We start from the raw sequence: 14,367 nt of genomic DNA on the forward strand, positions 1-14,367 counted from the left end.
GTATTAGTGAGGAGGGTTTGTTGCAATTATATAGGGTTTTAGTGAGACAACACTGGAGCACTGTCTGCAGTTTTACTTTCTTTATCTAAAGGAAAGTCCTATTTGCCTTGGAAAGGATGTAACACAAATTCACTGGATTGATTCCTGGGATCTGAGGGATTAAATAGAATAGGCTTATGTTCCCTGGGGGTTAGAAGAGCGTTCTCACCAAGTGAATACTTAGAAATTTCTTAAGAGGGCTCGACAGGGTAGATGCTGAGGGACTATTTCACTTGACGAGAGACAGAGTCTAAAACTAGAGGGTCATTGTTTCAAGATAAGGTATCTGCCATGTAGGAGTGAGGCAAGGAAAAACCTTTTCACTCAGAAGGCTTGTTATTCTTTACAATTCCTGACCCAGAGAGCGGTGGCTCTTAGTCAATGAGTATATGCAAAACTGAGATTGATGAATGTTTGGGCACTACAGTGATCAAAAGATGCGGACAGAGAGTCAGAAAGTGCAGTTGGTGCAAATTCAGCCATGATTTTACTGGATGGCACGAGGGAGCTCAAGACATATTGGCCTATCTTGCTCTTATTTATTATGTTCTCGTAAAGATTACAAAACTACAGTCCAACGTCCTTCATTTTCGTACTATTGAACCCATGTACCTTCGGTAATTACAAGAGGGAAAAGTTATTGAAGCAGTTCTCACCGTTTATTTCAAGTCAGGAAAACTCTGACCTTTTCCTGATCCCCCACTACACAACATCTTCATTCACAGGCTACTGATGGAGCCAGGAAGAAGTTGTTCTTGAGGCAGTTGGTACACATTTTCAGGCTTTTGTATCTTTTTCACAACAGGAGGCGGCGTAAGAGAATATTTCCGGAGTGGGTAGAGTCCTTGATTATGCAGGCTGCTTTTCTGAGGCAATGGGAAGCGTAGATGGAGTCAAGGGATGGGAGGCTGGTTTGCGTGATGGACTGGGCTACGTTCACAACCCTTTAAAATTTCTTGCAGTCTTGGTAAAAGCAGGAGCCATACCAAGCTGTAATGCAACTGGACAGGGTGCTTTCAATGGTGCATGTGTAAAAATTGTAATGAACATGCCAAATTTTCTTAGCCTAAGTGTAGAGATGTGGGTTGGCTTTAAACTATAAAGTCAGCATGGAGAGACCAGGACAGGTTGTTAGTGATTTGAACACCTAGAGACTTCAAGCTCTCAACCATTTCAACTTCGTCACCTTTGATGTAGGCAAGAGCATGTCCTCCACTACTTTTCCTGAAGTTGATGACTATCTTCTTCATTTACTGGAGGAAGAGATTATCATTGCACCACTTTACTAGATTATCTATCTTTTTCCTGTTTGAAATCCGACCGACTACAGTGGTGTCATCGGCAAACTTGAAAATCAAGTTGAAGGGGAATTTGGCCATACAGTCATAGGTGTATAAGTACAGTAGGAGGCTGAAGATATAGCCTTGAGGAGCACTGGTGTTGATGATTATCGTGGAAGTGGTGTCATTGCCTATTGTTGCTGATTGTGGTCTGAGAGTTAGGAAGTCTCGGATCCAGTCGCAGAGACAGGAGCTAAGCCCTAGGCCGCAGAGTTCGGACATGAGATTTGTTGGGTAATGGTGTTGAAGGCTGAGCTGGAGACAATAAAAATGAGTTGGTGTCCTTGTTGTCCATGTGTTCAGGGAAATGGCATTTGCTATGGACCTGTTGGAGAAATAGGTGAACAGTAGTGGGTGCAGGCAATCTGGGAGACCAGAGTTGAAGCGTGCCGTGACTAACTTTTCAAACCACTTCATGATGATGGATGTCAGAGCCACTGGGTGGCAATCAGCAAGGCGTGCTGCCTGGCTTTTCTTTGGTATAGAGATGATGGTCATCTTCTTGAAGCAGGTAGGGGCCTCAGATTGGAATAAGGAGAAGTTAAAGGTGTCTGCAAATACCCCTGCCAGCTAGTCGATGCAGGATCTGTGTTCATCCAGGTATCCCATCCAGGCCAGTCGCTTTACTTGGGTCAGCTTTCAAGAAAACTGATCGGACATCTGCGATGGTGACCTCAGATACCTGCCTACTTTCAGATTATCATTAGCAAAATAATGGAAGGGCTCATCAACACTGCTATCAACTGGTGCTTACTCATCAGTAACCTGCTCATGGATACTCAGTTTGGATTCCCATAGTGTCACTCAGCTCCTGAACTTCTAGCAAAAGTTCAGTCAATTGGAACCACGGGCAAAACTCTCTGCTGGATGGAGTCAAAGGAAGATGAGTGTGGTGGTTGGAGGACAATCTTCTCAGCTTGAGTACAATTCCTCAGGATAGTGTCCTGGGCCCAACCATCTTCAGTTTCTACATCAATTACCTTCCTTCCATCATAAAGTCAGAAGTGGGGATGTTCACGTATAATTGCACAATGTTCAACATCATTCACAAATCCTCAGATATAGAAGCATCTATGTCAAAATGCAATACCCAGGCTTGGGTTGAAAAGTAGCAAGCAACATTTGCACCACATAAGTGCCAGGCAATGATCATCTCCAACAAGGGAGTATTTAATCATCACCTCTTGACATTCAATGGCATTAACATTGCTAAATACCCCATTCTGAACAGCCTGTGGGTTACTATTGGCCAGAAATTGAACTGGACTAGTCAGTCAAGTACTGTGGCTTTAAGTGCAGTTCAGATGCTAGGAATCCTGTACCAAGTTAAGAACATAAGAACATAAGAAATAGGAGCAGGAGTAGGCCATCTAGCCCTTCGAGCCTGCCCCGCCATTCAATAAGATCATGGCTGATCTGTCATGGCTCAGTTCCACATTCCCGCCCTCTCCCCATAACCCTTAATCCCCTCTCTTATCAAAAACCCATCAACCCGCGTCTTAAAAATATTTAGCGAGGTAGCCTCCACCACTTCAACGGGCAGAGAATTCCAGAGATTCACCACCCTTTGAGTGAAGAAGTTCCTCCTCAACTCCATTCTAAACCACCCCCCCCTTTATCTTGAGGCTGTGCCCCCTAGTCCTACTGTCTTTTTTGAGCGGGAAGAGTCTCTCCACCTCTATCCTATCCATCCCATTCATCATCTTATACGTCTCAATGAGATCTCCCCTCATTCTTCTAAACTCTAACGAGTACAAGCCTAGTTTATTCAGCCTCTCCTCATAGCTCAACCCCCTCAACTCCGGCATCAGCCTAGTAAACCTCCTCTGCACTCCCTCCAAGGCCAAAAGATCCTTGCGTAAGTACGGCGCCCAAAACTGCACACAGTACTCCAGCTGCGGCCTCACCAATGCCCTGTACAGCTGCAGCAAGACCTCCCTACTTTTATATTCAATCCCCCTCGCTATGAAGGCCAGCATCCCATTTGCCTTCCTGACCACCTGCTGCACCTGCAAGCTGGGTTTTTGCAACTCATACACAAGGACCCCAAGGTCCCTCTGCGCTGTCGCCTGCTGCAGTTTTTCTCCACATAAGTGATAATCCTTCCTACCATTATTCCTACCAAAGTGGACCACCTCGCACTTGCCAACATTAAATTCCATTTGCCATTTCCTGGCCCATTCGCCCAGCCTATCTAGATCCTTCTGTAGACTCTCCACACCCGCCGCACAATTTGCCATTCCCCCAATCTTGGTGTCATCAGCAAATTTCAACACCCTACACTCGGTTCCCTCCTCCAGATCATGTATATAAATGGTAAATAGCTGAGGCCCCAGCACCGACCCCTGAGGCACTCCACTAGTCACCATCTGCCAATCCGAATAGCACCCATTGACCCCCACTCTCTGCCTCCTATTTGACAACCAATCCTCTATCCACGCTAACACCCTACCCCCAACTCCCTGTCCCCTGACCTTCTGCAATAACCTCCTGTGAGGTACCTTGTCAAACGCCTTCTGAAAATCCGGAAAGACCACATCCACTGGCTCTCCTCTATCCACCGCCCTAGACACATCCTCATAGAACTCCAGTAAATTTGTCAGACACGACTTCCCTTTAACGAAACCGTGCTGCGTCTGCTCTATCAAGCAAGATGCCTCGCTATTTCCTCCTTGATGACGGATTCTAACATTTTACCTACAACAGACGTTAAACTAACCGGCCTATAATTCCCTGCCTTTTGCCTGGCATCCTTCTTAAACGACAGCGTAACATTAGCCGTTTTCCAATCTTCCGGCACTTCCCTGGAATCCAGCGACGTCTGGAAAATAACCACCAAGGCATCCACTATCACCTCCGCCATTTCTTCCAGAACCCTCGGATGCATTCCATCCGGTCCTGGCAACTTGTCCACCATCAGTCCCTCCAGTCTGTTGAGCACCTCCTCTCTAGTAACAGTAATGTCATTAAGACCCTCCAGTCCTACCACCTTTCCATCTCTAACACCCGGCAAATTATTCACATCCTCCTCCGTGAAGACAGAAACAAAAAAGTTATTCAGGACCTCAGCCATATCCCCATCCCCTACCACTAAGTCCCCCTTCTCATCCTCTAAAGGGACCAACGTTTACCCGAGCCAGCCTCTTCCTTTTTATATATTTATAAAAACTCTTGCTATCCTTTTTATGTTAAGCGCAAGCCCAGCTTCATAGTTTCTCCTACCCTTCTTTATCATCTTCTTTGTCAATCTTTGTTGACATTTAAACCTCTCCAATCCTCTTCTCGCCCACTACTCTTTGCTACTCTAAACGCCTCCACTTTTAATTTAACACTTTCCTTCACCTCCTTCGTTATCCACAGCTACTCACTTCCAAGCCTCCAAAGCCTGCTCTACATCTACAAGGCACAAATCAGAGTGTAATGAAATATTCTTCATTTGCCTGGATGAGTGCAGCTCAAACATCAAGAAGCGTGACACCATCCAAGACAGCATCTCACTTGATGCTACCCCATCCACAAACATTCAATCCCTACATCAATGAACAGTGGCAGCCATGTGTACTATCTACAAGACGCACTGCAGGAACTGACCAAGGTTCCTTAGAAAGCACCTTCCAAACACATGACTACCATCTAGAAGGACAAGAGTAGCAGATAGCTGGCAGCATCACTACCTTGAAGTTCCCCTCCAAGTCATGCACTACCCTGATTTAGAAATATATCACCATTCCTTCACTGTCACTAGTCAAAATCCTGGAATTTCTTCCTTAACAGCACTGTGGGTGTACCTACACCTCAGGGACTGCAGCCAGTCAAGAAGCCAGCTCACCACCACCTTCTCAATGGCAACTAAGGATGGACACCAATTGCTGGCCTAGCTGGCGACACCTACATTCCAATCAATTAATTTCTTAAAATAGTGGTTATAAACTGAAAATCGCTTGTTGTAGACAGGATTACAGCATATTGCAATATCAACACAGATAGGATTCTGTCAAAAAAAAGTCTCCTTTAAAAAGGTGAGTGAGGGAAAGAATTACAAATGTGACTATACTTAAAGTGCCTTATCTGCCTAGGTCCTTTAGGAAAGCTTGAGAATGTGAGAAGTACCATATAATGAATGTCATCCCTTTAATCCATCATTAAAAGAATCATTCAAGTCTATTTTTTTCCCCATTATGCCTTTGGTCAGTATCAACGATATGCCTATTAGCAGTGAATCTGTTTTATCCGACACAAATAGGGCATTTAAATGTAATATGCAAATATAAGTAGTTAGTAATCTACTGCCCAAAAATTATAGGCCCCTAGCCAATCTGCAAAACTCTCCCAAGGGAGCAGAAATTAACTTCAGACTGTCAAGGAATATGCTCATTTACAAAAATTATTATATAATAAACTAAAATTGCTAATATAAAGAAATGCATCGACTAGGAAACAAATGAATAACTTCATTTTTCGACTACTACAATGAATGTCTTTAGTGAGATTTTCTTTGAAAAGCAATAAGCAAAAATTGATTTAGAAGAAAACATACTGCATTTTGAATATTTTAACTTGGAAAACAGCCTTCGTTTACTGTCAGTATAGTCCCAGATGTTACCGCAGTTAGAAAAGTTCTCTAGAGAATTATTTTATCATTTCCTCTGCAATAACAATAAAGAGGCTATCTGTTAACGTCTTTGAGAAAGTATCACCAAGGTCCACCGCATGATTCAATAGATTGCCCTACAAATTGTGCATCAAATAAAATAATGGCACTTGAAGCACTAATCAAATGGTGAATTAGATATGTAGGGCACATCATAGAGATTTCTCTTTTATCATTTGAAGCAGATGCATAAAGCATAAAATTCTACACCCACATTATATAACAATGAACTGGAAGGAATTGATTTGGCTGCAGCTGCTTTGAAACCAATTTAAAAATCAAATGAATTGGTTTAACCCCATTTTAACAATGTTCTCTGTAGGAGACATCAAAACCTTTGCGCTATTACAAATATTCAGTACTTCAAGTATTTATCTAATGTCTATCCCGCAATTGCTAGGCCATTTTTCAGAGGCGAGTTATGAATCAGCCACATTGCTGTGGTTCTGGAATCATCTGTAGGCCAGGTATAAGGATGGCAGGTTTCCTTCCCTATAAAGGACATAAGTGAACCAGTAAGAAAACAAAGGCAAACAGTCTAAAAGGTGTAGAACACAAAAATGAGAAGGATATAGATTTTTCATGGGTAAGAGGATTAGGGTTACTAAACCATGGAGGGAGGGGGATAGATGGAGCTGAGGTACAGGTCAGCCATGATTTAGCTGATTGGCCTCCTTATATGCAACTACATTCCGAGAGTTAAGAAATTATACTTTCTCCTGTTTGTTCACAAGATGTGGATCTTGCAGACAAGACCAGCATTTATTGTCCATCCCAAAAGGCCACCAAGAAGAGGTGGTGAGTTGACTCGGTCGCCTGCAATCTGTGTAAGTTGACAGACCCTCGGCATTGTTAAGAAGTGCATTTCAGGATATCAATCCGTAACACAGTAGCAATACATTTCTAAGTCAGGATGGTGTGTAACTTGGAAGGTTTTGGTGTTCCCATTGCCTGCTTCCCATTTCTCCTCGGCAATACATCCTATACAGAAGATACTATCAAAAGAACCTTGTTGAATTGTTGTAATGCATTTTGTAAGTTGTATACATTGCACTGCAGGTGTAAGGTGGTGTTTGGAATAACATTCAAATGAGTGTTTTTCTTCTAGATGGAGTCAAGCTTCTGGAGTGTTCACAGAGCTACACTCATCTAGGCAAATGGGAGTATTGCGTCACATTCCTGACTTGTGCCTTACAGTGCGGTTTTAGGGAATCAGGAAATGAATGCCTGCTCTTACAACCATATTATTATTATGTGGCTGAATGAGTTAGGTTTCTAGACAGTGATGAGTCCCAGGGCATTAACAGCAAGAAATTCAGCTGTAGCAAATCCACCGAATGTCAAAGGACAGTGGTTAGATTCTCTCTTGTTGGAGATAGTCATTGTCTATTATGAATGTTACTTGTAACTTATCAGTTCAAGTCTGATTGTTGTCCAAGTCTTGCTTCATGTGAACGTGGACTGCTTCAGTATCTGGGGAATTGTGAATGGAACAGAACCTTGGCAATCAAAATCAAAACTTCCCCACTTCTGATTTTAAGCTGGGGGGCATTGAGGCTGTCTTCAGCCTGGTCATTGATGACAAGGCTGAAGACAGTGGGCTTAGGACACTTCCCTGAAACTACAGCAGCAAAGTCTAAGGACTGAGACGATTGGACCCTAAACATGACCATATTCCTTTGCACTAAACAGGGCTTCAGGCAGAAGAGACTTTTCTCTCATAATTTCTATTGACTCCAGTTTTGCTCGGGTTCTTTGATGCCATACTTGGTCAAATGGTGCCTTGATGTCAAGAGCAATTAGTCTCATCTCACCACTCAAGTTCAGCTCCTTTATGTTTGGACTAAAGACGTGATGAAGTAAGAGTTGAGTAGCCCAGAAGAATCCAATCTGAGCAAAAGTGAACCTGTTATTAATGAATACATGCCACTTGTTACAAACCCCGCTGATGATAGATGCGAGTGTCCCAACATACTGGTTCATAGTGGTGTATTAATTTGTTTGTATTAATGTGAGGAGCCACATGTGAGAAAACGGTCCAGTCTTTATGTAATAAACAAATACTCCTTATTAACGCAAGTAAAAAAAGAAAAATACATGAGACTATAATGTACTATAACACAAGTATATGAATGGTTAACACACACCATTTGTCTGAGATTCTCTCTCATTCACAAGGTATACCCACATTTGCTGAACTCAGACTCACCCCTTTTCCCAAATAGCATTTAAGTTTGTAACTGCAAGTCAAATCTAGCTCATCGTTGCTACACAATACAGCTTAAATGACCAGATCTGGGCAACCGTCTTTTGCTGATACAAAACTGTGTCTTGTAGAGGAGAATATCTACAATCTGATATGTCTGTAACCGTTAGATGGAACAAGCCTCTCTGAAGATTGCGATCTGTCTGGCTGTTGGATAGGAACTGACCTCTCAGGCTGAACGTAATTAGCCTTTTGGGCTGTTGTATGTACTACTAGCCTCCTTTCCTCTAAAGGATGCTGGCAATTACACCATTTAGCCTCTATTTTATTCTGTGGATATGACTGTCTGCATCTCTCAAATTACTCAATTCAAAAAAAAAATTAGCATCTGTATATTTCCACTGATCTCTCTGTTGTCTTGGTACGCTGTTTCTACTAATAGGGCAATTTTCATCTGATTTTGTCTAGGTGCCTACTAATCTTGTTACTGGGCAAATCACATCTCATCATGCCTTCAGAACGCTGGCTAGGCAGATTTCTACCTGTTGCTGGGCAAATCTCATCCTATCATGCCTTATTCTTGTTACTGCTGTTGCTAAGCAGATCCCTCTTATGCTTGAGAACATTATCAATGACTTAAATCCATCATTTTGTTGGTGATGGAGAGTAGACTGATGATGCAGTGAATGGCCAGAATAGCTCTGTCTTGTTCTTTTTGGGACGGCATATGCTTGGGCAACTTTTGCATCGAGTAATAAATAGCTACTGGAGGATAGAGAATCAATGAGGGGTCAGGACAAAAAGGGATATTCCAACTATTGGCACATTAATCAGCCTTTTTCCCCCCATTTGAGTTCCACATGGATAAGATCGAGCTTGAATGGGTAAAAAGCTCTCAATGAAAACTTACTTGAGATAAAGTAGGTCAGCAGTAGCCTAATTGAAATATAATCAGCTTGGATATTTAAATTGAAATAAATGCTGTAATTAAAATCATTAATCCATTAATAAAGAGTATTACATAAGAGCACTGTAAACTGGCAGTTAGGATCGTCCCTGAACAATTGGTGTGAAACAAAAACTAAAACCACTGGAATATTGGCTGCCAACTGGTCTCTGGCCCTTCATTCACCACTATTTCTGATGCTACTGATTTGCTCAGCCACCCCTACACCTCCTCATTTGATGTCTTTGTTCCCATTAAAAGCTAGAACCACTTCAATGATATTTTCCTTTGTTCTGTTCAGATCTTCACACTCTCGGGTCCAAGGGTTTCAAACATGATGCTTTGCTCACTCCTCTTTATTTCTCTTTCCCTCATTTGCCATTCAGTTTTTATTGTTGTGCCTCAAATGAAATATCTTGCAGTGCTTTGCTATGTTATAGACATATGTAAATACCAGTTGCCATGTCATGGTTGTTCTATATCAGCAGCAATGATCCATTATTAAGCACGCGTGGGGTATCAGGAACAGCCCATAGTGGGCATTCATAGCAAGAAGATGCAGTCGTTAAGTCAAATCATTACTAGGATATCTCAGCTGAGTTTCATGGGGATTTTCAGTATAACTTTGGAAAAGATCAAACAACACTGATGCAACATCACAACTGGCTTACAGCTCTTTCCAGACTTACTTCTAATATAAGCACTGTGGATTATTAATTACTGCTGAGACAACCAAGTATAGTTCTAATAAAAGAGCAATCCACAATCCCAGACATAAATATTGACATCGAGAGCAGGACCAGGTAACTGCATTAGAAAAACTGTTACCCGCCCCAGCCATTTTCAGACAAATGCTTTGAAAACTAAAAAAAGGGCCAAACAGGGATGTGAAAGACACGCAACAGCAAATGACACACCCAATCAAGAAATCTCCCTTTGAAAAAAAATGTTGTTCAATTGAACAATGGTTGAGGAATTACTAATAAGTGTCACGTCTGCCAATTAAAGACATCAAAACATTTGAACAATGTAACTTCAAATCTAGTGCACTTCACTTATCTAACTGTGGGTAGCAATGAGCAGATCAGTGCTGCACATTTCCACCTACCTGCAGTCTGACCCTGTTTTACAGATTACCTACAGGACAGCAAAAGACAGAACAGAAAAATTTCTATTCAGCTCTCCAATTATTCTACAGCAAGGTGTAAATAACAAGTTACAATATTTGTCAATTTTGTTTTAAAAAGTAATCCAAACAGGACTGATTAACATTTAAGATTAATAATGAACCTTGTCATGGAAGAATTGAGCATAAATTCATTCCCTCACTGCACTAAATTTCAAAACAAAGGTAAGCAAAAATCAGATGCGCATCAGCAAAAAGCAAAAAAATGATTTTGAGGCAACTACTATTGGGCATTCCTGCTCATCAGCTAAAAATGACACTGCTGGTTGCCTGAGAAAACCTGGCCGGCCACCCTTAGTTGCAGCACCGGTGACCTTGGAAAGTTGCCATTGTAGTAAAGTAAGCATCCTAAAGGAGGACCCAGTCCTGACCCCTAACCACTAACCCCAGCAGAAAGACTTGCATTTCTAAAGCACCTTCCACAGCCACCAGGCTTTTCAAAAGTTTTGTAACCAATGAAGTACCTTTGAAGTGACTGTAAAGTAGGAAAATCAATAGCCAATTTGCACACAGCAAACTCTCACAAACAACATGATATTTCATAAAAGTAATTTGTTGATGTTGGCTGCCATTGGCACCAGCGATAATTCCTGTACCCTTATTGACTTGAAATTTTGGAACAATGATCCTTATTCTTCTAAAAAGAAAACCAAGAAGATATTTTATCCCTTTCTATAACAGAGCTATTTTCTACCAGCGTCAAAGTTTCTTTCCCATTCCCCCTCCACTCATATCTTCTAATTCTTACAGCAGCCTTATTAATCCTGCACTCCATCCCTAACCCCAAGCCTTGATCTTCTATCTTCCCTTTTATACTAATTGTATTATCTATTCAAATATTGCTACAAGGGTATCAGTACTCATTTCAGATCAGATGAATGCCTTCCCTTGTACCAGAACTTTGACAAAAATAATGCAAGTTGGAAATCATGCTATAGCTGCAGAAAGCACTGGTTAGGCACCATCTGGGATGCTAATTGCTTTCTGGGCACTACACCTCAGGAAGGATACAGGTGATCCTGGAGTGGGGTGGGGGAAGCATTGACCCTCCAGAACCATAAGGGGCTAAATTATGAGGATAGGCTGCATTGGTTAGGTTTATGTCCCCATGACAATGGCAGATTGAGATACTTAAATGATTTGATCTGGTAGATAAAAAAACCCTTAAACTAAGAGCTAGTAGTTGAAGAATTTAAAGGATTTGATATGGTAGATAAAGAGAATTCTAAAATAAGAGCCAGATTTTTTAAGAGTGACTTCGTCAAGCAAATAGCAAGAGACATCTAGAATTCCCCTCAAAGCTATGGAGACTATGTTAATTAAACATTTCAAAACTCGGTTGATATTGTTGGATAATAGCATTAAATGGATGGTGAAAATATTCAAGTAACCAAAGCCAAGGCAGAGATCAGCCATGATTTAACTGCATGGCAGATATGAAACTGAATGACCTATTCCTGTTCTTACGGTTCTAATTCCATCCATTTCTCTGCAGGTAGGTTTGCACCTCACCTATTAAATTGAAAGGGTTAAAAAGGTGCTGCACATTTCGCTTGTGTTTTACACATCAAGAATCAGTGGTGACTGCATGCCAAAGAGCAAAAACAAATTCCAACCTCTCAATATCAAAATCAAGAGCCCACAGCTTTTTAAAAAGAAAGGTAACCAGAACACATCAACACAAATAATCAAGTGGATCTTAAGGATCAGAAGTGACATATTCACTTGATTCTTACCTTGTGAACCATGGTTGATACATACGGGAGAATCTGACTTGAGATACCTTTGAGACTTACCATCAAACAAGATCCTATATTTGAGAAGATTGTTAGCATTGAGCCATTCTTTAATCTGTTTCTCTCCAAGGTTCTTCCACCTCTGTTCCCAGGCCAACACCCAAAAACAAAAGGACAGCAGGAAAGTCAAAATGCACCAGTCCATCAGGCCATCATAAACAAGCACGTGTATAATGCAATCCTGGGTCTTGTAATAGAGCTAAATATTGAGATTTTCACACTCCCTTGTTGAGTTTGCTATTAATTTGCTGTGGCAGTCGAACAACATCTGTACTCTTGGGAAGTGCCAGGACAAAAAAAGGGCATCAGTCACTCCAGAACCAGTCTATCAGCAGTTTGAGGCTTTAATTACAGTGTTCCAGCACTTCTGCAAAGGAGAAAATACATAATTTAAGAAAAACAGAACTAAAGAACAGAATTTAATAAACTCCATGATTTCTGCCACATTAAAAATGTAATTTGGTGATGTACACCACGGTGTGAGAAAGTCAACAAGATAGAGTCTACCTGATGTGTATAATAGCTGAAGGACAATAAATCATGTGCAGCTAACGCCAAAATGTTCAATAAGCACTTCCGTCCACCAAGCTGTCGTACTAAAGTGCTACAGAGGAAAATCTGACCTGATTACATCTCCCAAACACCACAGAATACTGACTTTAGATTTTAATAAAACCATTATTCCTGGCACCTGCCGTTCGTAAACCAAGCAGAAACACTGAAAAACAGCAGCTTGGATGGGTAAGTGCACTATCCACTAAAACTCCCCTTTTGGCCATGGAGTTAAAACACAACCTGGACTGACAGGATAAAGTCTCCTCTGTCTGCTGACTACAACAGTGCTACATTAAATTAATTCACACACTCTCAATCCATTTCCTTATGAGCCTGCAACAAAAACTGTCCCTAATTGGGCCACTGAAGACTGGCAAAGATATGGCAGCATAGATACTACAGAAGATAACCTTGCTCAGATGGTTAAGACTGAGGCATATCATTGAGATGATGTGGATGTGCCAGCGTTGGACTGGGGTAAACGCAGTAAACCAGACTTTTTACTATCATTGAGAGACAGACTACTGTCCTTCAATTATTTTGGAATGTGTCTGTTGATGACACTGGGAAATATTCCATTGTGCCACACTAACATCCCTCAAGTGAATAAACAAAAGGTCACTGATAAACACATGATATTGTGTGTGGCATTGACCCATATAAACCAGCCATGACCTTATGAATAATACCAGCTTTGACCCCTGGCTCGTGGGGAGTTAACTGATCCTAGTTGTTCTTTCTGTACCTTGCTAGTATGAACAAAAATGCAAAAGTAAATAGAAAACTGTCAACAGGCTTCTATAGCTTTAACAATTGTAATGTTTTGGTGGTTCAACATATTCCATCACAAAGTACGATTATTATTGGGGAAGGGTTGTAAATTCAGCATATGCTATTATTTGAGTTTTTCATAATCCTTCATGCTCTATCTACAAACAAGGATTCCTACAAATATATCAACCACCTACCTTTTCAACTAGGAAACTGAAAACGTAGCATTAATAAATAAGATTGCTGTCTAAAATTTCTTCCCCTTTCTCCCCCCAGTTCAACCATTCTTCTGAATGACTTGTATTTCTTGACATACTTGCAGCACCTCATTGGAGTGAGACCACCTGCCCCCTCTTTGTTGTTCTTCCATCCTGAATTGTGAATCGTTCGACCAAAAATGGGTTTCCTAAGTTATCTACACCAAACAAACCCCGAATTTTTAAAGATCCTTGAAACCCAAATTAACCCACTAAATTCTCAAAGATGGCAGAGCAGAATCACACATCAATCCTTTCGATAGAGAACGCATTCGACCCTTGCTGCCCGTGTTGGCTCTCTCAAACAGCTGTCCAATTTGTCCCTCGGACTTGTTCTGCTGTTTAGACAGTCGTTGATAAAATGCTATTTAAATAAATGATCTTTAAAGGGTGAAACAAAATCGCATTACCACAGTTTTGCAGTACAGTGACAGTTTCGACCTTCTTGCGACTGTTATCATTGGTGGCTTATGACGAAGGTGATTCCGCACCCACCATCACCACGCCCTTGAGCAGACACCACCCCAAGCCCAGCAACCGGGCTGTTCCTGCTTCTCCCATGTTGTTTCTATGGCCCTATAGCAACTAGGAGGGGGAGGGGGGAGGGTGTCTCCCTAGAT

The 14,367-nt window shown here is 41.5% G+C and overlaps 1 protein-coding gene across 1 annotated transcript in view; it reads right to left on the reverse strand.

Moving 5' to 3' along the window:
- Positions 1-14,309, reverse strand: part of arel1 (apoptosis resistant E3 ubiquitin protein ligase 1) — a 71,654-nt gene extending 57,345 nt beyond the window's left edge. The window contains exons 1-2 of the mRNA XM_080202304.1: positions 14,158-14,309; positions 12,165-12,531 (exon numbers count right to left, since the gene is read on the reverse strand). Of these exons, the coding sequence (XP_080058430.1) occupies positions 12,165-12,309 (145 nt within the window). The 5' untranslated portion in view covers positions 12,310-12,531; positions 14,158-14,309. The remainder of the gene's footprint in view (positions 1-12,164; positions 12,532-14,157) is intronic.
- Between the last annotated feature and the right edge of the window lie 58 nt (positions 14,310-14,367).

Source organism: Carcharhinus amblyrhynchos, chromosome 14 (assembly GCF_965287045.1).
Source record: "Carcharhinus amblyrhynchos chromosome 14, sCarAmb.v2.hapA, whole genome shotgun sequence".
NCBI lineage: Eukaryota > Metazoa > Chordata > Chondrichthyes > Carcharhiniformes > Carcharhinidae > Carcharhinus > Carcharhinus amblyrhynchos.